Source organism: Lepeophtheirus salmonis, chromosome 1 (genome assembly GCF_016086655.4).
Source record: "Lepeophtheirus salmonis chromosome 1, UVic_Lsal_1.4, whole genome shotgun sequence".
NCBI classification, from domain to species: Eukaryota; Metazoa; Arthropoda; class Copepoda; order Siphonostomatoida; family Caligidae; genus Lepeophtheirus; species Lepeophtheirus salmonis.
The window spans coordinates 54643996-54668240 of NC_052131.2; the positions used below are offsets into that span (position 1 = coordinate 54643996).

The 24245-nt window shown below is 33.1% G+C and overlaps 6 protein-coding genes across 6 annotated transcripts in view; 4 read left to right on the forward strand and 2 right to left on the reverse strand.

The window, feature by feature from the left end:
• Nucleotides 1-1380: 1380 nt before the first annotated feature.
• On the reverse strand, nt 1381-11121 carry LOC121132060 (Golgi matrix protein 130 kD). Its single transcript, XM_040727501.2, has 10 exons — nt 10471-11121; nt 9935-10372; nt 9471-9666; nt 9281-9413; nt 9001-9223; nt 8320-8931; nt 7981-8259; nt 7407-7917; nt 2842-3024; nt 1381-1972 (listed from the first exon to the last, which is right to left on the reverse strand). The coding sequence occupies exons 1-10, from the start codon at nt 10537-10539 to the stop codon at nt 1701-1703; spliced, it is 2916 nt and encodes a 971-aa protein (XP_040583435.1). The 5' UTR covers nt 10540-11121; the 3' UTR covers nt 1381-1700.
• Nucleotides 11122-11236: 115 nt separating this feature from the next.
• Nucleotides 11237-13479, forward strand: Kr-h2 (Krueppel homolog 2). Its single transcript, XM_040727504.2, has 2 exons — nt 11237-11651; nt 12763-13479. The coding sequence occupies exons 1-2, from the start codon at nt 11237-11239 to the stop codon at nt 13110-13112; spliced, it is 765 nt and encodes a 254-aa protein (XP_040583438.1). The 3' UTR covers nt 13113-13479.
• Nucleotides 13480-13625: 146 nt separating this feature from the next.
• On the forward strand, nt 13626-16057 carry LOC121132066 (uncharacterized). Its single transcript, XM_040727508.2, has 2 exons — nt 13626-13856; nt 13924-16057. Exons 1-2 carry the CDS (start codon nt 13647-13649, stop codon nt 14311-14313), a joined length of 600 nt encoding a protein of 199 aa, XP_040583442.1. The 5' UTR covers nt 13626-13646; the 3' UTR covers nt 14314-16057.
• Nucleotides 14351-16164, reverse strand: LOC121132063 (uncharacterized). The gene is made up of 5 exons (XM_040727503.2): nt 15777-16164; nt 15321-15705; nt 15087-15263; nt 14774-15014; nt 14351-14707 (listed from the first exon to the last, which is right to left on the reverse strand). Exons 2-5 carry the CDS (start codon nt 15424-15426, stop codon nt 14557-14559), a joined length of 675 nt encoding a protein of 224 aa, XP_040583437.2. The 5' UTR covers nt 15427-15705; nt 15777-16164; the 3' UTR covers nt 14351-14556.
• A 3059-nt stretch (nt 16165-19223) lies between these two features.
• LOC121132067 (NADH-quinone oxidoreductase subunit B) lies at nt 19224-20749 on the forward strand. The gene is made up of 2 exons (XM_040727509.2): nt 19224-20021; nt 20091-20749. Exons 1-2 carry the CDS (start codon nt 19860-19862, stop codon nt 20562-20564), a joined length of 636 nt encoding a protein of 211 aa, XP_040583443.1. The 5' UTR covers nt 19224-19859; the 3' UTR covers nt 20565-20749.
• A 2937-nt stretch (nt 20750-23686) lies between these two features.
• The window catches only part of LOC121132068 (dynein regulatory complex protein 11), a 29217-nt gene continuing 28658 nt past the window's right edge, over nt 23687-24245 (forward strand). The window contains exon 1 of the mRNA XM_040727510.2: nt 23687-23818. Coding sequence (XP_040583444.1) covers nt 23717-23818 — 102 coding nt within the window. The 5' untranslated portion in view covers nt 23687-23716. The remainder of the gene's footprint in view (nt 23819-24245) is intronic.

Consider the following 24245-nt stretch of genomic DNA (forward strand, 5'->3'; position numbering starts at 1 on the left):
TCTTGCTATAATCTGGTTTTAATATAATTGAATTTAGTAGAAAAGGAAGTTCACTACTCCTGAGTTAAAAAATAATGACAAACAGCTTGCAGCTGATCTAATTAAACGTCATGACAGCATACGTGGTTGATGAGGTTCTGCCAGTCAACCAGGATAAGTTTCCAACCTTCACGATGATTCTGGGAATCGTGGCGTCAGAGGGGAAGAGGATGCCCCCCGTATTGGTCCCGATGGGCCTGAAAGTCGGGGACAAGGAGTACCAGGACGTCCTCAAGGAGGTGGTCTTCCCGTGGATGAAGTCCAAATACCCAGAAGGAAACTATGTGATCCACCATGACTCCGTAATGGGCAACAATGCAAGGACCACGCAACAATGGCTCGATCATAATTTTTCCTATTTATGGAAATACAATTTGTGTCCTCCCTCCTCCCGGTATGAATCCACTCGACTTTGGTATCTGGAGCTTTGTCAAAAGTAGAAACTTTGCCATACCCCATGCCACACAATATGTCTCCCAAAGCGTTCGTCTTTCATTTACCAGCCCTTTAAATCATGTTTAAAAAAGTGAAAAAACTATAAAAAAATTTCATTTCTGGATTTTTTTTGTAAGTACTGTTGGAACAGAGGTCTAAAATCTTATTTTTATCATTAAAAAAATCCGTTACGTTCCATGGAATACCGTTCTACTTTGCATTACGTTCTCAAGCCTGAAAAAAGATAATAAAATTCAACATGGTAATCCTCACAATTTGAGGAAGGTTTTCGAGGAGATCAGCTATAATCAGCTGTGACAAGGGAGGAGAGGTAGAAAGAAATAAACAAATACATAGGTACGAATTACTCCGATGTTGATCATTAATTCTACTCTGAATCTAACAAGGACTTAAAATTATAACTCTGCAAAAATCCTCAGGGTTATGTTCCCTCTTTTATGAGCATACATGAATGTTTAATCTGGTTTTAAACATAACATAAGGCGTATACGACTTGTTTGACTTCCACCACGCTTTTAATATTGACATCATAGTAGATGAGTGGTTGCGTGTTTCGTCAAAATCTGTTTTTCTTGCCCAGCAGTCGGTACGCTACATTAAATTGAAAATTATAGCAAGTCTGACTACATGATGGTCTAACCTTGTATTTATATTAACCTTGCTAATCAGGAGTTAAATAAAAATGACAACAGCCAAGGAAAATAATATTCATTCTTCAGACTAATAATATGGCTATATGTTAAATGCTTGGTTGAAAGACGAAAAGAAAAAAAAAAGTTGAAAAATAATTAACTTCAGTGTCTTGAGTTTGCAAAAAATAATTTTTTTTCTAACAAACTATAAAATAAATATGGGCAACAAAGGTGTTTGACAAATAGGTCAGAATGAAATAAAATATGAATGGTTTATTGGGTCTAATTAATTAATCATCATTATAAAAGTTGAGTTCATATTTATTATTAATTTTAATGTATTAAATACAATTTCACATAATAAATTCATAATTAATTTATATTCATCTCGTCCTAAAAACTATATTCCAAAATACAACGGGGAAAATATATCGATAAATGCTATGAAATTAAAAAAATAAAGCAAATCCTGAAAAACAGAATTGTATTTTTATTACGATGTGATCATTGATGAAAGATATCAAAAATAATTTCCATAAGATATATATATATTATGTAACTAATTATACTCTATTAAATCGTTATCAGCGCCCCTGCCTCTGTACCCCAAAACCATGGACGAAACTCATCGTTTAGTGCTTTGTTCGTGCCGATTTCATTTAGTAAAGAAAGGATTTTATTCGCAGTTTCTTTGGATTCAATCGTGTTATCTTCATTCTCAACAACATAGGACGAAGGTACTGAATGAACGTGAGGAATGTTGGTATTTTGATCGATGGACCTCTCATTATTGAACTCTTCTTGAAGCGAACCTGAAGGAATCTTGGGTCGATTTACGATCGGGACTGGAAAATAAATAAATCTAAGTTAACGATGTGCGTTAGGGATTAGATATAATAGGTTGGGGGTCGGGGGATAATTTCATATTTTTCGCTTTATGTCAACGCTTTATAAGAAGTGTTACAATCATCCGATTTAAGCCAAATATGCCCTGTTCTGTTTGATAACTTGAATCCAACTTCATAATCTCCTTTTCGTAAAAGACCAGGTCTCTATTGGCAAAAAACTAGGACAACCAGTTTTGACAGGCCTCTCTTGAGACCAAACTTGTACCCACAAGCGCGTTGCCCATAGACAGGAACAGGTGGTAGTCACTTGTTGCCAGGTCCAGACTGTAGGGTGGATGCATAAGAACTTCCCATCCAAGCTCCGTAGCTTCTGGCACGTCATCAAAGATGTATGCAGCCAGACGATGCCTTGATGATGTCTTATTATATCCTATTCACCAATTCTGGCCGCTTCTGTTCGATCACCACCTTCAAACGGTCGAGATGTTCACAGTAGAGGGCAGAATTGAGCGGGGGGGAATCTTTAGAAACCTCTTTTGGGCAAACCGAACCGAAAGAGTATCGGCCCTGTTGCAAATTTTTCTTGGTCGCTTTTGACGCGTTTTTGTCCTTTGAGGTAGTAAAAATTTAAAAAAATGGGGATTTTCTTCCTCTAAAACCTCCATACTCGACGCACGATAATTAACGACTGAACCAGCCTAGCGCAATATTGTCGGAAAATTGCGTTTGTAGTATAACCTCACATCTTTATAACGCTTCATCGTATGATTATATGTGGGCAATAATGAGCAAGATATACTTAGTTATAAAAAAGGGCGGGAAATACGAAATTACTGTTTCCCCAATCTAATATTTTGAAATTGTACCTTTATTTTCTTTATCGTTATCATCTTTGTCTTCCACGAAATGGGTAAGGAGTTTTTGAAGTTTCTCTAATTTGGACATGAGTTCTTCTCGATCCCGACAAACCTTTTGTAGTTGTTTTTCTTTATCTTCTAGGTTCTTCTTCTGCATGCTTCTCTGATATTGATATAATGTAATATATTCACCTAAAGTTACAAGAGAACAGTTCTTATTAATAAGTTATTATAGAAAGACAAATACACTTGATTTATAATGACAAGAGATTCAAATAATATTAAATGTTCTTATGCTAATATGGTCACACTCAAAATTTGAAGAATGTTTGGGAGGAAAGCAGCTTCGTTGTCATGACGCTACATCAAATAAGGTCCGAGCAGCTATCAGATGAAAGAAATAAACACTCAATCCTAAATTATACTCCCCAGTACAACAAGGACTTCTACTGATAACTTCACAATAAATCCTTCAAGTTAGTTTTCATCTATCTTTCACCCACTACTGATTATTTTATACTTATTGTTCTCTCTTTAAGAATAATGATATGGTTGTAAATCCTAAGCATTTTTTAGCGCGCAAGTTTTGCTGTTCTACCTCGACTATTCCATTTTATTTTGTACAGCTGTTATTGTTATCTTTCATTCTTGAGGAAAGAACATCTAAGTATATTAAGTGAATACGTATGTTTGCTCACGAAAAATGTAGAGTAACACTGAGGATTTGCTGGGAAGTTATCTTCTAAAATTGTCTGTTCGTCAACACCTAATAATTCAAGGCAATGCCGCGTACAACCGCTAATACTATATAAACAGTAAAAAGTAAAAACCAATGCGACACAGATATAGGTATAAACTTTAAAATCACAAAAATAGTGTTACCGTAATTATTATTTTCCCAAATTTAGTTTAAAATAAAGAATATTTTATACTAAAATTGTTACAACAAGGTATGACCATTTTTTATTTATAATATTTTGCAAATAAGGCTGCAGAGAGTGATGCCTTATTGCCACAAAATAGAACAAATCCCTTAGCCACACTATCTTCCAGGGAATATATATTTTTTAGTTAGTTTTCCACTATTGAAAAGGCTCCGGAGAAGGAGAGAGAAATACATTTTGTTTAGTGAAACAATGATGTTTTTTTCCTCCCAAGTCCAACGAAGAGAATTGTCTGTTGTCTTACTCCAAAAATCATCTTGAGTTTATAATAAAACATCTTAGAAAGGAGTTAAAAGCTTCAATTAGTTGGTAAAAATTATGATGGAATAGAGGCTAGCATCAAAATATAAATCTTTGAACCAGTATTACATTCACAAGTAGCCCTAGAGTAATGGTAAATGATACTGATGTATAAAATATGTCTTGCCGGTATGTGAAAATAAAAGAAACCGAAAATGAACGTGGTAATCCTGACAATTTGAAGAATATTTAGAAGGAGGTCAACTTAGCTGTCATGAAGTTTAATTAGATCAGCTGCAAGCTGTTTGTCATTATTTTTTAACTCAGGAGTAGTGAACTTCCTTTTCTACAACGTTCAATTATATTTCAAACAGATTATAGCAAGAACACATAGACTCGAATCACTTCCATGTTTATCCTCAATTCTACTCAAAATCTACTTCAAGAAAAAGACTTCACTTATAACTCCCAAGTAAATCCTCTTTCATGAGCACACGCACTACTTTATAATTACCAAGATGTTCTGTCTTGAAGAGTTACATAATAATGAGAGCAGCGTAGGAAAATAAAAAAGCCTGTTTAGATTGCTAACTAGAAAAAGGCACTCCCGAGTTCTAGGACATATTTTATACACCTCTATCTATTACTGAAGAAAAGAGGAAGATATAAATTACTTCTTTTTATACAACATTCAATTATATTCCAATCGGATTGAACATTTGTGTGTACTCTTTAAAGATGGAGAGTAACCTAGAAAATATGCTATAACTGTAAGTCCATGTTGGACTAAGTGTAAAATTGAGAATAGACATCGAAGTAATTATCGCCAATGACCTTTTTTAGTCCCTTCTCCCCTCCTCTCTTTCAAAGCTGATTGTAGCTGTTCTAATAAAACGTCATGAGGGCTAAGCTGCTCTCCTACAAAACATTCTTCAAATTAAGAAAAAAAAAATAGAAGTTATAACCATTTAGAATATGGATGCCTAGGCATTCTCAATTTTTTTGATTTTTGGAAGTCTCTCAATAGCATCTGGATTCGTAAACTATGGTACAGCAAACATTTCTGGCAGGAGTATCTTATGGTTTCTCAAGAATATTATCAATACTGTCAAGACTTTAAGTTCGAATAAAAAGTTTTTGTGATGGATCTAGAAGCATTCGGGATAAATATGAACTTTCAATGAAGTGGGGGATGCCGATGAGGGAAAGTTTATATAAAATGAACATAACAACCATATCCTCCGATTGTAGGGGATGTCATATCATCCAAGTTCTTTATAAATCGAATTGCCTCTAAACGCCTACCTTTGATCTTTGGCTCTTATGTGAATCTTCAAAGACCATTTCTGATTTTCAGATTGACAATTTCATCAATTTCAGCGGCTTTTCTAAGGAACTGTTCCAAAAACTCCTTCTCTTCTGCCCTGACAAAATTATTTAAAAATACGAACGAAGCCAAGAAGATTGTATAAATGCGTGTTCGGACAGGAAAACTGCCCTGGAGAAAATTGCCATTTACGAAAATTGCCCGTATAAAACAATGCATCTATTTTAGGTCTTTAAAAATTCTTTTAATAAATTAATTGTATTATTTTATGTAGGAATTTATAAAATATAGATATTTGTTTTAAAAAAATTATCATTATTTGATTTCCCATTTACCGCCCAGGATTAGATCAAATTATTTCTAGCAGAAATCCGTTAGATACTCAACCTTTCTAAACAGAAAAACAAAAAAGAAATTTGTAATTGAGTTTACCCCTTACAAAATGATAGAAAAACAATTATTCATATAACTAATGAAATACCAATAATATTATTTGCATGTAACGTAGCATCCATAAGAAAAAAAGAGTTAAATGGCGTAAAAACACAGAAAAAATTAGGGGTTCCTTGTATGTATTGGCGGTGGTTCTTAAGGATCCAAGAGTAACTCCAAGTAGCCCACGCCACCCAAGGGGTTAAACTATTTTTTGGTGTTAGAAGGGTTCCTTGGGGGTAGTTTTTAGCAATCCCACACAACCTGCGGGCCAACCCTAGGGCTTTGAACTAATTTATGGTGTTAGTGGGGTTCATTTGATTTATTGGGTGGATTGGCGGTGGTTTTTAACAATCCCACACTACCCCCGGGGACATTGGCCAATCCGAGAGCTGAGAGTATTCAACCGTATTTTAAGTGGCCCTAAGATATTAATCCCCCTCCAACCAATCCTCTCTATCCATTTCTTAGAAGATTATATTGAATTTAAAAAGTTGCAAGGAAATTGTAATGCAATAATATTACTCACACTTCAAGGTAGTCCATATGGAAGAAACAAATATGTTAAATAATAAATAATATTAAGCGAATTTATATGTGTTACTATTCATCATGAAGTTTGAACAAAATACAGGCAATTTTACCCAGGCCATTTTTCCTAATAAGGTATAAATGCTATAAGAATTAAATTCCTGGCTTCTCCTGAAAAATGGTCTAAATATCGTTTACCAACAGGCACACATGAAGTCCCTAACAAGTTTTTCAAAGACGAAAGGAATTTATGCTTTTTCTGCAAAGAAATCCCTGAAACGACAGATCACAACATGCGGGAATGTGTCCAACTACATTTGACCTACATGGGTATTATACAACTCATTGAAGAGCGACATGTTAAGAAACTTGGAAGGATCGACTTTCTGACAACCAGTAAAAGCACTAAAATTGACGCCATGACCACCAAGACAAGAGTATATTTTATATAAGCTAAGGAATATAAAAGACAGTAATTGAAGTGGAATAATTCCTATTTTTACTTTGTACTCGAGTACTTTAAATTCCATATAATTTCTAATTTTGATCCTTAGATTTTTAAATAAAATAAAAATAATAATTTTGCAAAAAAAGAGGGCACGTTTGCATCCACGACACCAATCAGTAGTGTTGTGTCAGTCCTTATTTAGGACTGAAAACTGGAGTTCCGTTCGGTCTCGATCCGGTACAGTTCAATACTCAATATCAGTTTTAAAAACCAATGATGTTTGGTCCTTGATGACGTCAATCCACTTTATTTCTTCTTTTTTTAATCAGTTCCAGTACTAACAATCCGAAGTATCGACGATACTTAACCGAATAAATAAGGAACTACACTACAATATCGATCAGTATCGGGTTTAATAATGAAAAACTAATAAAATTTAAGAATCAAATATTAATTTTTTTTTCATGTCTATTTTTGATCTTGTAGTTATAAATAAATCTTTGTACTTATTTATTGAGTTTTATTTAAAGTCGATTTCGAATCGATTGAAAAGACAAAAACAGAAATTTCATACATCTATAAAAATTCCCGGACAGCTTGTTAAATCGAGAAAACACGCTAAACCTAATAAAAATAAAATGAGTCATCTTACCGACAGTCTCCGTTTCTTCTTGGAGCTGTACCACAATATGCTCCAGATAATCTTTTTCATTCATAAGATCCGCGATTTTCTTCATGGCATCATGGAACTTTTGCTGTAGTTTGAAATGAGCCACATCCATTTCCAAATTCGGAACATCATTCTTGAAGGACTGTTGCAGCTTCATTCTAGAGGGTTCTTCCACCTCTTCAACGTGAATAACCTCGACTGCAGAAGATGATGTGGTCTTTGAGCTACTCGAGGATGAGGATGAAATTTCTGGTGAATGGATTTCCCTTTCTGTAGGAGGATCATTAACAGATTCAATTTTAGACTCAGTTACAGCATTAACTTCAACGTCAGGGACTTCCACGTGTACATATGAAGCATCACTGCTCATGCTGCTAGGTGTTGTGGTTGATGTACATGATAGTCCCATTTGGGGAGTTCCTCTGTTGAATTGGTTGTAATTAATTTGTCCTTTAAGGTCAGCGTTTGCTGACTCTAGGGATAAAATCTCCTTCTACGATAAAAATTGGGCTGGTACAAAAACATTGTTACTAATTTTCCTTGACATAGTACATACCTTTGACTCTTCCAATTTTTGAATCAAATTTCTATTTTCTTCAGAAAGCTTATGGACATCTGGGTCCATTTGTTCCGTTTCTAACTTCTTTTGTTGAGTTTGTTGCTGCTCATGTTGATGTATGAGCATTTTCAGTTGATCAGAGAGGGTTTTGATAGTCCGGTTTTTCTCTTCAAATATTGATTTGACTCCTTCCGATTCCTTAGTACATTGTTCTAAGAAAGAGTTTTGTCGTTTCAAGTCATCAAGTTCATTCATTAACTCGGCTTTAGCATTTGTCTGAAATACATAGTGAATAATATAATACATATATAGTCAAAATCCATTATTCCTACTCACTAAATTAACAAGAGCAGACTGCAGTTCCATCAATTGTTCCTTGAGCTCCTGATTCTGACTCATTGCTCTCGAAGCAGCCACTTTATCAGATTCCATCGACTCCATAAGATTGATATTACTATTAAGAGGCGCCGTCTCAAAGTTCGAACGTAGCATCTCCATCTCTGTTTCCATACTACTCATTTTTGAGAGCGACTCTTCCAGAGCAATGCTCAACTCCTGTATCTTATTTTCTTGATCATCACATTGAGCCACAAGCAATCCCTTTTCCTTTTCCAGTTGATCATGCATCTCTTGCAGATCATTCATTTTACATTTCATATCTTCTACATTTTCAACTACAGAAAGAGATTCGGATTTCAGTTTCTCCGACTCAGCCTGCTGAGTCATGAGTTCTTGTAAACGATTTTCAAGAGTCAAAACATTTGATAGCAGAGACTTTTCACTCTCCTTCAATCTCGAGTTCTCCTCTAATTTCTCATTCAGTGTCTTATTGAGAGCCTCAATTTGTGCCACTAGTTGTTGACTATATGAGGTGTATTGATTTATGATTTGATCTCTCTCTCCATTTGATTGCTGAATGTATGCTGTAAGTTCGGATACGCGCTTATCCTACGTGTATGATTAATTGCATAATTTGATTAAGAAAATACAGACTAAAAATATGATATAATAAATCACCTTGCTTTCAATCTCTGAATTAAGTTTGGATATTTCTTCATCCTTCTCTAACAAAAGATCATCTCGATTTCCATTACGCATCTGACTTAAATTCAACTCAGTCATCTCCAACTGAGCCTTTGTATCCACATATTTCCTTTCAAAGTCTTCAGCCAAATCCACCTTGGACTTGAATTTTGAAGTAATTTCCGAGAGTTCATGCTTCTGATTTATCACAGTTTCACTGAAATAATAATAGCATTTAGAATGTAAGTATAGTATATAGTTAATAAAAACCTACTTAACATCAGACAATTCTTTTTGAAGAACCTTAACTTCCTCTTCCTTGATTTCTAATTTCTTAGTGTCCTCAAATTCTCCCGCTTTGGTGGAGATAAGTTCTTCTATCTTTCCCTCCAGGGACTTGATACCCTCTAATGATATAAATAAATAGTTAAATACAATATTTTTTTGAAAATATAAATCCATACCCTTTTGTGACACACTTTCCTTACGTGTCTTTTCCAATTCCAGAGAGAGTTCGGACTTCTCAGAGACATATATTTGAATGGAACTGGATAAATCATTGATGCGATCCTCATAGGAATTCTTAATCTTTTCAATTTCTTCCTTGTGTATTATTTGAGACTGAGAGACTGTCTCTTGTAATGAACTGACTTGATGGCTCTACAAAAATGAAGAAAGATACATTAAGAAAACATTCATGGATGAAAAGAAGGCCGTGCAAAGATTCACATCCAAATCGAACTGGAGAATGACTTGTATTGAAAATAACGGATTTTGAAGTGTGGCATTATTTAAAACCAAAATACAATGCTTTTCGGAATTTAAATATTTAATTTAAAAAACAAACAACACTTTGGACATAATCATGGAGAAAAAGGGATACCTTTTCTCCTCTGTCCCCCTGCACGTCTCTAGAAAAAAAACTTGCCAGGGTTTGACAATATATCTCATATTGTCTCTTGATATCCTCAGACTCTCCAGGAGTCAGAACTCTTTGCTGCAGCGGTTCAACTAGAGTTTGTTCCAGTGGTTCAACCAGAGTTTGTTGTGGCTGTTCAGCCAGATTTTGCTGTGGCTGCTCAACCAGAGTTTGCTGTGGTTGAATTGGAGGAGGAAGGTCTTGAAGATGCATGGAGGATGCTGTAGCGGGAGAGTGTGAAGTATCATAGAATGAACCCGCTGGAAGAACTGGCAGCGGAACATACTCTGGATACGGAGGAAGAAAAGAGGCGTTTGCTGCCTCTTGAGAATTGCAATGGGTTTGGTAGGTTCCATCGGAGGAGGGTGCGATGTTAAGGGGAGGGGGTGAGGGATCGTTGGCTGTGGGGATTTCTCGCTCCTTTTTTAACCGACGAAATTGTTTCAACTATTAAAAAAATTAAAAAAATTGGGAACATTTATTTTAGTTTTTCAAACAAACAAAATGGAATTTTCATTTGCATCCAAATCATTCATTCCACTTACTTTTTCACGGGCCAATTTGAGTTTCTCCTCTTTTTCTTGTTCATAGGTCATGATCGCGGGGATTTCCATGATTCCTTGAGAGTCAAATCTTGTATTAATTATTTATATATATATCAAGTAAAAACTCTATCCCTGATGAGTGAATTGTTATGTTTATGTCAAATAGTTAAAATAAATAAATAATATAAAAAAGTACTTTTGAAGGAGAGTCAAAAAAAAAAAAAAAAAAAAAAAATAAGATGATGTGTCCCATTAGGGATACATCACGTTTAAAGTCTGGCTCAACCTATATTTATGTAATATTAGCATATGAATAAAAAAACTAAAGAAATGGAATGATTTGAGGTCCATATAACATTTGCAATAATTTATTTGGAGTATGCCATGGAATATAGGTATTTATAATTAGGTTATATGAAGGAAACGGTTTGAGATAGGCTCTATCCCTTTTTAATTTAAAGGGAAGTATGACTTTAAATGGAAGGAAGAAAGAGAGAGAAAATGACTATAGTGACGTCACTATGACAGTATCCAATGAATGGATCTGCTTCTGCGGCCTATGGGAAATAGTAGTAGCTGCGAGCTGCTCGCTCCTTCAGCAATACTTAGTGAAAGAACGAGCAGCTCGCAGCTAGAAGTACGTGTACGTGCGCGAGGAAGCGATTTGATTTTTAATTTTCTATTATTTATTCTCTTAATTAATAGTTTAAGTTTGACAGTCGGTGTTTCCGTAGCACATCTCTATCCAAAGTCCGATTATATTAGTATGTCCTCCTCTACAGGAAATACTCCAACTCCTCCTGCTGGCGGTATCACCGGAGTGCTTCGCCACATCAATGCACAAAAGATCGAAGCAGGCCTTTGGGCCACCCGCCTCCTCACAGTGGTCTATACATTCAACTATGTATTCCCCATGTTCGGGGGTCATCCCGCCTCCTACTTTGGAAAAGCACTCCTTGCCAATGCAGCTACTTCTGCTCTCCGGTTACATCAGCGGGTCTCCACAGTGAGTCTCTCTTGGAGAACACTTTTGGGCACGCTCTATGCTGAAGACTCCGCACATTATCTCGGATATTCACTCATTTTCTACTTTGGATGTTTGGAAACCATTTCTCTGGTTCTTGTGCCTATCGTTATGTTTGCGGGTCTTCATGCCGTCTCTTATACTCTCACTCTTTTAGGTAATCCTCTCCCACCTCGAAAACAGCCTCCCTTAGCTTTTTTAAAAAAGGGGACATGTAATTATGTATAAATGCCAAGGGTATCTACTTAATCTACGATAATCATCATACTACCCTCAACTTAAAATATAATGCTTCTAGAACATTCCTCATCGTAATAATACGAATCTCACCTCCACCTAAATTTTTTGTTATCCATAGTAACATTATATTTTTAGTTGACGGTGTTATTATAGTTGAGGATATGTCTAGGTATAAGGGATTGAGTCTATACCCTAAAAAGAAGAATCGAGTCCGTCTCTTACAAATCCATGGCTCATTTTCTATATACAACTTCCTCCCATTACTTAATGTTTGTTCATGATAAAGATATCAACAACATTATATCATATGCAAGCTGCCATTGATAGTTGTAACTTGTACAAACAGATTGTTCATAGTACAAGTTGAACGCTAAAAAATGTAAACAAATGTTGCTTTAAATGAATAATTGAGGGTAATCATGCGTGATAAGTATATTACATTTATTGAAAAATTATTAGATATTCGATATATTAATTATATAATCTTTGACTCTTCTGATGAAGAATACGATCAGTATTCTGTTGCACAACTAAATTAATTGAGTATTCACAGTTGACTCCCTTCTAAATATGTATTTACTAGATACGTAAAACAAATAAATCCAATTGAAATTATGGTATCATCAATTATAGTAATTAAAATGACTGGTATTATGATTAATTAAATAAATAAACTGTCATAAGATCTTGAAATTGTAATTCGACTTGTCACATATTCGTTTTGTACATCACAAAAGTAAACTTTTTTGTCAAAATGGAGCCTGGGTTACATTTGTGTTATTTGGCAAATAATTATCGTCAATTTCCATTAATGAATTATTATGATAAATTCTTTGGAAGCTCGGTACAAATTGTAATGAAAGTATGAGAGAATTGGAAATGGATGGATTCTATTTTACACCATATGCATCCCACTATTTTGAAATCTCAATGAAATATTGGGTATCTGGTGTTAAGTAACATTTATTATTTCCCTGATTTTTGATCTGGATTGTTAACTCGCTACATTTATTTTCCTTTTTTTTCAGATTGCCTCAATCCTGGTCCTATGTGGATCAAAAAAATGCTCGTCGAAATGGTCAAAAATTACTCTTCACAAATCCTAAGGGTCATAGCTCTTTCTGAAATCTTTATAATGCCACTTACCATAATTTTTGTCATCACTGGCAAAGTCATTCTACTTACTCCATATCCATACTTTAAATTTTTGGGATGTCGCTACGCCTCACGTCGTAATCCATACTCGAAAACAATGTTTCAAGAACTACGTCTCTTTTTGGAGATGTCTGCAGGCTCTGACAAGGTTCCTGCTGCTCTACGATCTCTGATTTACAAGGCTATTAATATTGTATCCGGAATGTATCCCGTTCAAAATTAATGGGATGATGTGTTAGATTAAAAAAAAAAAAAAGAACTTTGTGTATTTGGTTTTCGGACTTCACTCTGTCTCTCTCATGAATATTATATTTCGCTAATTCATCATTAATTCATTTGAGACTCTTATTTTCTCCTTTTCACTTATCCTCTCCCCCTGTTTCTGTATGTATGTGTAGGATGAAGCATTCAAAATTGCATACGCGGATATCAATGAATGCTTTGAAAAAGTTGGCTCGAGTTATTTATTCATCAACTGATTGATTAATTGATATTTTTTACTATATATTCCTTTTTAGGGCATTGTTTTTTTCTTCATTTGTACGTGAATATGTTTTCTTAATAGTGCAATAAAAACATTTTCGAATATATATATCGTGTCAAAATGTGTATAGTCATACAACATTGATTAAATTGGATAATAAATTACAATCTTTTTTTGGTTATTATATATCGTAATCAAAATATTATTAAACGAACGTGCATTCTCCTTCACATTAAATTTATTCCCAATATATCTACACCTTTCAGGGAGAATATGGAAAACTATAAGAAAGTTAGATCAGAGACTGAGGAAGAGACTTGGGACTCATTTGGTATTCATTGGCTCAAAGGAGACAATGAACATATACCGATTTTCTACATAACTGAGGAAATTGAACAAATTCAACTATTAAATGAGCTCACAGATCACTTCTACGAAAGAGGTTTCGTAGCTCTCTCCGGCTATGGGTCCCTCATCCCACGCGTGAGTAATTTACAATCATTTGCACCATATTTTTATGTACAATGCTCATAGATCTACCAAATTACAGGTTATATCCACGGTTGAAAGTCTAAAAAATCAAAGTATATTAGAGGGCTGTCAGGTCAACCATATCTCTGTAAAAAGATGCGTGGACTATTGGGACTCTTTTTTCAAGGATGATAAGTTGGAGTCCCTTTGTGTCGTAAGGGAAGTGCCTCGTATCAGCATTGTTCTGAGTAAAACACCTCTTAATGGTTGTAATATTAAAACTTCGCAGTATATAAAGTCTCGAGTCCTTCATCAAAAACATTCTGAAGGTGGAAAAGACAAACAGCAACCAGCTCAAAGAAATAACCAAACAAGGGATCGGAAAAAACAAAATAGCAAGTCCAAAAAATCAACAACAAGAAAAAAGAAGGAGAGCAGTTCCAACTCCCTCCCTGAAAATCCGAAATAAATCCAGTATCACCTTAAAAAGCATTGCTCGGAATCTATTTAAAATGAATTTAAAATTTATTTCGTTTTCAAGACTTTTTTTGTCTTCAATGAAAGGCGAATTTTTTGTCATTTCTTTACAATCTCGTCAAACTCAATGAATCCACTTTTGTCCTGATCGAATAATTTAAAAATCAATTGAACTTCCTTCTCCTCAACTCCAGGTCCAACAACTTTGTATAAAAGTTTTCCAAACTCATCTTTATTAAACTTTGTGTGATCTGAGAGTCTCATGGATGTTTCCAAGTCGTCTACAAAGGCAAATAAATTTGTAAGTGTTTGATATGATCTTGCTCCGGATGTATCTATTTGAAGTGATCGATACTTCATTGCAAACGTTGAGAAAATGGTCAACACTAAGAAGAAAGACAATTATGAGATGAGGGAGATAAAAGTACATTTTTGTGTGTAAGAATACTTACTGAGTATCCCTGTTCCACCCGACACTAAGAAAAAAAGCAGTAGGATGTTCTTCAAAACCATTGGATAAGTTCATGCCTAGAATTCCTCCAACAAGAGCACCCGTTCCTGCGGACAGAGTCCCAATTTCCATAAAAAGGGACATTCGCATGATTTTGTTCCGAAGAGTATTTAAATGAGTGTTGATAAAGTCGTTTGTTTCTTCTATCATGGTTTTCATACTCAAAATTTGACTCTCAAGCTCTAAATGGAACATTTGCTAATTACTAGAAGATAATTATTACAGTATAATATTATGGGGACAATTGTGTTTACCACGTAAATCCGCGTCATATGCCTCAAGAAGTAATTCAACTTCTTCATGATGCCCGGATTCTACTTTTCTACTCAAATATAAAGCATCCATGTCCTCATCGACTTTGAGAAGAGATGACACAGCGTAACGAACCTGCTCTACATTTGTCTGAAAGACACTTAAACTCTTTCTGAAAGCTGAATTTCAATAATGATCTATTTAAAAAAAAGAAAGATGAGGACTCCTATTATTACCCAATAGTCTCCTTAGCATAGAGGCATCCGGATTTGTGCTCGTCTCATTTAATAGAATATCCAAAATAGGTTTGATTATTTCAAGTCTTCGATTAAATTTGAGCATCACCTCGGAAAGTGCCGTTTCAAGGACAATATGCTCAAAGGCCACAAAACGACTCGAACCTAAAAATATGTATGCAATGGAGGACTCTTTATTATTATTTTTGGAAGTTGAGTCGCTATCTTGCTTTATTTTTGAACGAGCCGTTTGGTAAAGGAGCGAACGGCCAAGTTGTCTGGATCAAGGATGTAGCATTTGTCTGGGCGGCATAGGAGTTTGATATGATGTATGTCTAAAAGGTAGCAATTGGATGATGGACGAACCAGAATGGATGGAAGTTCCCTAAATATTAAAGAGAGTATTTAAAAAAACGAGTTTACACTTAATTAGATGTCATCACTCATCACTCCTACCCCCTATTGGAATGTTTTTTCTCAGATCCAAAGAACATTCTAAAGTCCCTAAGCGGCAGTCTTTTGAACTCTGCACCGTTTATTCGAAATATTTCTTCATTTGTCAGACTCTTTGATGAGAAACTTCCACTTGGATCCAACTCCAAGGCAGATACTCCTTGAATGGAGCCCGTGGTCCAGCATAAGCGTTTGGACTCTCTAAATACTCGAAAAATTGACCTCATTTTTGATGAGAAAAATGACTCGCTGTACTCTGAAAATAAAGGTTGTATGAGAGTTCAGTTTGGTCTATTTAATTCTTGATAGATGCGTCAATTTGAGTCAATGACGGCAGATCTCATGAACTATGATTATTGTGACGTCTTATATACGCAAAATCATTCAAACTGTTTTTAAAAATGTGATCTAGCTATTTAAATAATAGATATTAGCCAATGAATTCTAATACTGTCTGGAGGAGCACACGCTCTATCACGAAACCTGTTGTGGTCAAAAACTTCATTTTTTTTTTTTTTTTTGAGGAATTAGACTTCGTAAAACTTATATGAGCTTGTACAATTATAAAATTCTAATATTTGGAGTAGCTTTCATATTATATTAACCCAGTATTTTAAGAAACTCTTCCATTTTGGGATTATATTTGGAATCCTAAAAAATTGCTTTCGAGGAAAAAATGATGGATTGACTTAAGGTATACAACTCAAAATCAAAGTAGATTTATGTTAAAGGGGTTTCTTACGTAAATTTTCAAAAAATATTAAATTAACTATTTTAACTGATTAATTTGTCCTTCAAAAGTTAAGTATCACCATCAGTGTTTGTACAAGACGTAGTTGATTTCATTCAAATAATTTATTAAATACAAATAAGATTAATTCATAAAGCCGATATTGCCGAGTATATTTGTCAAGTGTATATGGAGTTGCACAATTCAAATGTTTGAATTCGGAATCAAGATCACAAAATATTGTTCCAAACTATAAATTAAGAATAATTGATTCCTAGATGTGTGTAGTTTTAATCAAAAAAATATGTTGATTTATTATTTTAGGTACTGGGAATTTAAATTTAATTTCTTGTGTATGATTCGAATAGATTCTTGAGGTTGAATTTATAATAACTAGAGATCTGGGCTCCAAATCTGCAGCTATTTTAAAATTTTCGACTCCAAATCATGGATAAATATAAATTTGTTCTGTGTTACAGACCGACTTTGTGAGTAAATACATGTGACTCCCGGCTCGCTCTTCAGTCATAATTATTACATTATGGGTATTAAATGTACTTAGTTATGTTATTTTGATACTTTTAAGCACATTAATGGGGATATTGGAAATCGAATAAGTCTGCCCGATGTTTCTAGTTGGTTCTATTTCGGTAGCAAATATAAGAAATTGTTTTTTCCCATTAAATAAATTACATTTACTTATCCAACATTAATGGGAAAATATTTGATGTAATTTCAATAAAACTTATTATAATTCCAAATCCATTCAACTTCGTGCATAAATACAATCAATTAAATGCAATTACTTAAAATAACATTATTTTGTTCCTCTTAAACTCATAAATTGGGGATATGAGTAATCGACAAAGTCCGTATGAAATTATCTTTCCTTTTCTGTTCGCCAACTAACATATAAATAATTATCATCGTTATGACTTAATTACATTATTATTCCAATATCAATAGAGGATATAATCTTTCTTATTATTTGAATGAAACTTATTATTTAATCGTGTACAAATCCGATCTGAAGTTGACACTATATTTTTGAATGGCAAATTCATCAGTTTAAAGGATAAGTTTAATAATGTTTTTAAAGTACATATAAAACCTTTATATATATACTTTGATTTTTACCTGTATAAATAAGTCGATCCATCATTTTTTGCTCAAATACATTTTATTAGGATTTCAAATATTACCCCAAAATAGAAGAGTTGCATGAAATACCACGTGATGTTAATATAAAATTACAACTACGACAAATGTTATAGTCTTCATATGATCGCGTTTACCTAGTCGAATTTCTCAAAAAAAAAAAAATATTTTTTTCACCATAACAGATTACGTGATTAGAGCTCCTCCAGATAGTGTTAGAACTCATTAAGCATTGATAAAACGCAGTGTTTTTTCTAAAGCACTGATAAAAACTTTAAGGGAATAAATAAGCTATTTTAAAATAGCGTATCTTAAAGAAAACGTTTATTTTATTCCTGATGGTTATTTCAACTTTGAAATTAAACTAAAAAAATTGTAAAATATTCTACCTCTTCTCCGGAAAAGAAAATGATTGAAATCTTTGTTCAACATTCATATTTTTTAGAAGGTGTTGACTTAAATTTGGAAACTGCTGTTAAGCGAAGGATTGTCAATTCAACACCAGTCTTCGAAGACCCTTACATGCTACACATTATATCTCTTATGGATATTTTAGATTCTGAATTTAAAATTGCATAAACTTCTAGCAATCTCTATTGTATATTAAGTTAAGATGACCAAATTTCTTTTTTTAAATGATTAACATTTTATTTATAAACTGTTAAGTTCCACAAAAAAACATGAGGCTCATTGTTTATCAAATCCACATTTTAATCAACATGATCACCATCTTCCAGACTATTTGATATTAGATAACAATTTATTTATCAACTGCAAGAAAGAAACTATCATTGTGCCTTACGGTTGAAGGTTCTTTGATGGGTGGTAAGAGTAAATGATGATGCTCAGTGAAGAGCATTGAGTATTTAAGAAAATATAAGAAGGCTTCAACCATTCAACTTGTTTTCCATATAGATTAATATAGCTATTCTATTTATCTTTGTTTTAAATCATTAGTTGGAATTATAAGCATACAAATAGTAAACATTAAGTTAGTCTACTGTATTGATGTCATATTTTATTAAAAGCGTAGCTATACCCTTGTCAAATTTGAATTATTATCTGGGCTCTGTTAATTTAAACTAGGCTGGAGAAACAATTGTCGATTGTGTATCTACGAAGCGACGTCAAATGTAAGCCTACGTTTTATATTCAAATAAACTGATTTATTTGCATTAATTTAATATTTCACTAGCTAGTATATCTATACACAATTAGTGAGGTTTGAAATTAGAGTTTAATTAATACCTTATTTTATACTAATTAATATAATTTTCACAATTACAAGGGAACTATGAGCATTTTGACATCTTTCCTTAAATGGTCCTTGATAACGTTACTCAACTTCATTTCTTTTTTTTAACCAGTCTCGTACTAAGAGTCCGAAGGACCGACGGGCTTTAAGAATGACCCAAAAACTGGTTTGGACCGAATAAATAAGGACTGACACAACACTAGTTTTCATTAGTTGACTTTTCTTTGATTTAAAGCAGCTAACTTCACGTATTATAAACTCGAAAAAGTTATTATATAAGATTTTGATTTTTATATTAGTTTATATCAAGGTATATAAAATAGAATCTATTAGATTACCCTGGTTTATATCAATCAAAGGGCTCCGTTTAGAATTCGTGTTATTTCATACTCTGTCATTGATAGGATTGTCAATTCAATGTTTATAATAATAATTAATAACTATTTTCTAAATAATAATTAACATTTGGAAACAAGAAAAATATAAATCAAATTTTTCGTTTCCCTTTTGAGAGTCGAGGATGTGAGTAGGATAAATAATTAGTCGTGCTTGGTGGAGCTTTAAATAAAATGTTTTGACAAGTGACGTCATGAATAAAAGTTTGAGCAAAATATTACGCTTCTACTTGGGAGGATTTCATGTTATTCAATCCAAGACTGAATTAAACAAGGACTGGAGACATAATTGAGTCAGCTGTTGACTGAAGTCCTTTTACATGTTTGCTTATTATTAGTTATGACGTCATTAGAGTAAAACAATAACAAATTCATCAATGAGTGAAAAATAATTTGAGGACTGCAGTCAACAGCTGTCTATTATGTTTTCAATCCTTGTTTAATATTTATTTTTATGTAACATAAATAATTATTGACTGTGTCGGACATTTTCTCTTATCTCCGTAGTAAAACTTCAAAATCTAAATTAAATCCGTTTGGCCTTCAATATGAGTATATTGCTACGTAGAGGACTCTTTAGTTTGAACCCTGTGAGATGGTGCGCCACGTCGTCGTCTTCCATAAAGGACAAATCCTTCCCTGACCGAGATGCCCTACCACCAATGGAAAAGGACATTTCGGGCCAATATTCTCCATTCCGTGTGGATAAGGTATAATTTAATCTCATATCAGTACTCAATAGTAACCTCATTAATCATTCAATCGATTGACCTTAACAGAAAAACAAGGCGGAATATGTCGTTGCTCGCTTGGATGATTTAATCAACTGGGGACGAAAAACTTCCCTTTGGCCCCTCACCTTCGGTCTGGCCTGTTGTGCTGTTGAAATGATGCACATCGCAGCCCCACGCTATGACATGGATCGTTATGGTGTTGTATTTCGTGCGTCTCCTCGTCAGGCCGACGTTATTCTCGTGGCAGGAACTCTAACCAATAAAATGGCTCCTGCCTTCCGTAAAGTCTATGATCAAATGCTTGAGCCACGTTGGGTTATCTCTATGGGCTCTTGTGCCAATGGAGGTGGTTATTATCATTACTCATATTCCGTTGTTCGTGGATGTGATCGTATTGTCCCAGTTGACATCTATGTTCCGGGATGTCCACCAACTGCTGAGGCTCTTATGTATGGTATTCTTCAGCTTCAAAAAAAGATTAAGCGTATGAAGAATGTACAGGCCTGGTATAGGAGTTAAAAGGTTTGATTGTCAATCAAACAAATTATAGAAAAGTTGGTAACTTCATACATACATCCAGAGGATGGACATCATGCCATTGATGGATTCATCGACCCTTACCGTTCTCAGAAACACTTTTCATTTTAATAAGATTGTACAGTAATTGTTTTAAAAAATTATAATAAATGATATCCCAAGGAAAAGCTTTTCAAAAAGTTCATTTGACTTAATTTCTTTCAATAAATAACGATCTTTGTTACATTTAGTCTCACATATATATAATTGAATTATGCCAACCAATTGTTGAGTGATATTACTTATTACATACTACTCCGTGGAAGTTGAATTTAGTTACATTACATATTACTTTACTTTATTTTTTGATATCCCCTTAAAAGATGAATGGTGTATGATACTTTCACCTTAAACCATTTTGGCTCAAGGATATTTTGCCTTAATATATATAAATATATTAGGTGAATATGTCGATATTGTTTGTTTGAGTTAAAATTGATGTTTCCTTGGAATTAATTAAACAAAATATGTAACTTTTAATACTATAAAACGGATTAAATGGTTGTTTTCTGTTGAAATAATAATAAAATTATCACTTGCCTCATATTATGCTTGTTTGTCAATTCATTAGTATTTTCTAATATGAATAGTCCATCATGTCTATAGTTAATTGATAACGGAGAAGTGACTAGAATTATTGTCTTGTTTTTAAAAATTTTATTGTGCTAATTTTGTCTTTGGTTCGAATTAATTACATAGTGAGATCTTGACAGTATATATGCATTGATATTATGGGGAATAATTCAATCATTTTTCCGACAGTGGAAACTGGAAATCCTCCTTGAACTTCTGGGGGACATAACTACGCTCAAACTCAACCGATTGAAAAAATGTTTAGTTTAAAATAATCACAAGAGCAAGTGCTTTTATTTAATTTTTATTAAAAAATTACATCTGATCATGTTTATAGATGCTTCATATTCAAAATAATTGATAAATATAAGCGATTTCATTTTTTTAAATCCGGAATATTAATGTAATATACATTCACGCAACCTAACTAGCTTATTTTATTAAATTTCTTAATAATAATTGTGGGTTTCAGCCTGGGGGCATTCCAAGAGTAAGACCTTCATTTTGTTGCTGCATAGTGCAGTTGTAAAGTATTATTATTGATATAAAATTTAAAGTGACTTCATGGACTTTTTCCAAGTGTCATTTGATTGAGGTTGTGCTGTTGACAAAATAAACTTTTAAATTTTTGCTGCATAGACTGTAAATCGCAATATTTGTATCCTTCTTAGATCTATTAAAAAAATTCTAAGCAATGCTATTTTTACCCGCTGGATAGAGTATGGGTAGATGGAGTTGAATTATTTCCATAATTTGAATTAAATCTTGGTATAGGGTAGAGTGAAGATACTTGTTACGGATGAGACATGTTACACTGTCAATAACTTTAAAATGTAATGTTATCTTAGAACATTACATTCTTATTCAATTGAATGTCTTTTATTTTTATATCAAATGAACATAAAACCTGGGTTGCCTAATGCTTAGAGTTATATAGAATTTTGACATTGAAATTTTTGACACAAAAAGTGAACATTATAGGTAAGTGTTTGTTGAAATATATTTTAATTTAATTTTGTCAAATGTCATAGTCTAGCATGTCGTTCAATTAATTAATATGCTTGTAATATATTATTAGTTTCAATATTCAGTTCACATCATTTATTCTGATTCCAACACTATGGAAGAGACTTGTTACACCCTATTTTTATTATATACATATATATAGTAAATTTTAATTTGTTTTATTTGTAATTTCATGCTATACTTTAATTATCAATCACAGTAAATAGTAAAAAAATAAATATTTATTTTATTTTATTATTAACTATGCTTTATTTCTGTAAATTTTTTATTTGTTTATCCTATATATGTAACTATAAGTATTTAATTTATGCTGACGAACTGAAAAGACAAATAAAATAAATGCTTAAATATAACAAATGACAGTTTTTACGTATTTCTTCCTGTTATAACATGTCTAATCCTACCCTGTACCATATCTCCTCCTTCCCTGTACCATGTCTCCTCCTGGTGTATCAAGTATCTTACTTTTGGTTAGTTTCAAACACACTAATAAGTGGCTATTAATTATTGCACTACATCAAAAATACTTTCGAATAATTTGTCTTATTTAAACTTATGACAGTTAAAAAATAATTGATTTTTTGGAACATGTATCCTCACTCTATCTTGAATAGTATAAGATATACAAGATTGACATTTTCCCAATCTTGTGGTTAAACTTTGAGATTTGAAAAGATAAATAAAGCTGAATGGCCCTTTTAGATAACTTAAAAGCCTCTATAGGGCTTTTGTGTGTTGCCCCCCCCCCACACACACAAAATAGATTTTCTTCTTTTTACTATAATTTTTTGTCAGGATGAAAAAATTTTACGCGAAAATAGGGGTTAGAACTTTTGGAAGATTTATTTTAATCAAAAGAAAGTTCATTTCGGCAAATTATGTACCAGAGCAAAAAATTAAATATTTCTATGAATACCTATGGATTTTTGGAATTTTTTTCTAAAAAATTCAATAATTAAATTTGAATTTTGGATTTTTTTTCCAAAAACGCTAATTCTTTTTGAAAAGCTAATTCTTTTTTTTGAATTTTTTTTTCCAAAAACGCCAATTCTTTTTGAACAGCTGTAGATTTTTTTTTTTCTTAAAAAATTAATTTTTCGTAAATACCTACCAATTAAAATTATTTTTTTTAATGTTTGGAATTTTTTTTTTTTTCAAATTGAAAAGTTTTCAAACCAAACCTCCTTCTAAATATATTATCCTGCGTACACACCCCTGATAATCTAATATAACGCCTTTACAGCTAAGCTGCTATTCTTCAAATTGTTAGGGTTACGGCGTCCTTTTTTTTTTTTAGAGTACATTGTTTATACAGCTAGTAGTATTCTTGGATACCATTCATCCTAATGCTGAGACTGAATATATTGTTATCACATAATTATTTTCCCCTATTAAATCAATACTCTTTCATTGTTTGATCGAACAATTATTTCTTCCTAGGTTCGTCTGACTTTATAAATTATTTTAGTGTCAAAAAATATCTACATAGAGGAAACATGTCAAATCGGTCGTACAACCTTCTTTGGGATAATGCTCAAAAGGAACTCAAAACTGCCATTTTGGGCGAGAGTCAGCTGTTTTTGGGGAAAGTTGAGAAGGTAATTACGTTTCATAACAGTTAAAGTTGAAGTTTTATAAGGTTACAAATTTACCTGCACGTTATATTTCTTTTTCTATGTCGAAATTGGAGGCAGCCTAAACGGAAAGTTGAAATTCAATTATCCCAACTTTTTAATAATTTTATTAATAAAACAAAGTTTATCTGTATGTATGAAAAACAGTTACGGTATATAAACATATTTTGATCTAAAAAATAACACTGTAGTCGTATTAATGAAATGTTGCAGGCGTGTGCATTTAGCATCGAGCGTGACTGTAAATAGTGTTCCCCGATGTATTATATCATATATATATTAATAAAATATTGCAGGCATACGCATCTAGAATAAAAGTATGTCGCAATATTTTTGTTTTTGTTATTGCTCTCTTATGTATATTATTAATTATAATTCAGATGCATTTACA

Bases quoted from the DNA above. Each gene is read 5' to 3' on its own strand.
- LOC121132060 (XM_040727501.2), bottom strand. From the start codon at position 10,539: ATGGAAATCCCCGCGATCATGACCTATGAACAAGAAAAAGAGGAGAAA. The intron at 3,025-7,406 runs GTAAGATGACTC...TTGTAACTTTAG, and splicing joins AGAAGAAACGGAGACTGTCG to GTGAATATATTACATTATAT. The intron at 1,973-2,841 runs GTACAATTTCAA...TTTATTTTCCAG, and splicing joins TAACGATAAAGAAAATAAAG to TCCCGATCGTAAATCGACCC.
- Kr-h2 (XM_040727504.2), top strand. From the start codon at position 11,237: ATGTCCTCCTCTACAGGAAATACTCCAACTCCTCCTGCTGGCGGTATC. The intron at 11,652-12,762 runs GTAATCCTCTCC...CTTTTTTTTCAG, and splicing joins TTATACTCTCACTCTTTTAG to ATTGCCTCAATCCTGGTCCT.
- LOC121132066 (XM_040727508.2), top strand. From the start codon at position 13,647: ATGGAAAACTATAAGAAAGTTAGATCAGAGACTGAGGAAGAGACTTGG. The intron at 13,857-13,923 runs GTGAGTAATTTA...ACCAAATTACAG, and splicing joins ATGGGTCCCTCATCCCACGC to GTTATATCCACGGTTGAAAG.
- LOC121132063 (XM_040727503.2), bottom strand. From the start codon at position 15,426: ATGCTCAAATTTAATCGAAGACTTGAAATAATCAAACCTATTTTGGAT. The intron at 15,015-15,086 runs GTAAACACAATT...TGTTCCATTTAG, and splicing joins ATATGACGCGGATTTACGTG to AGCTTGAGAGTCAAATTTTG. The intron at 14,708-14,773 runs GTAAGTATTCTT...CTTTCTTCTTAG, and splicing joins GGGTGGAACAGGGATACTCA to TGTTGACCATTTTCTCAACG.
- LOC121132067 (XM_040727509.2), top strand. From the start codon at position 19,860: ATGAGTATATTGCTACGTAGAGGACTCTTTAGTTTGAACCCTGTGAGA. The intron at 20,022-20,090 runs GTATAATTTAAT...TGACCTTAACAG, and splicing joins CTCCATTCCGTGTGGATAAG to AAAAACAAGGCGGAATATGT.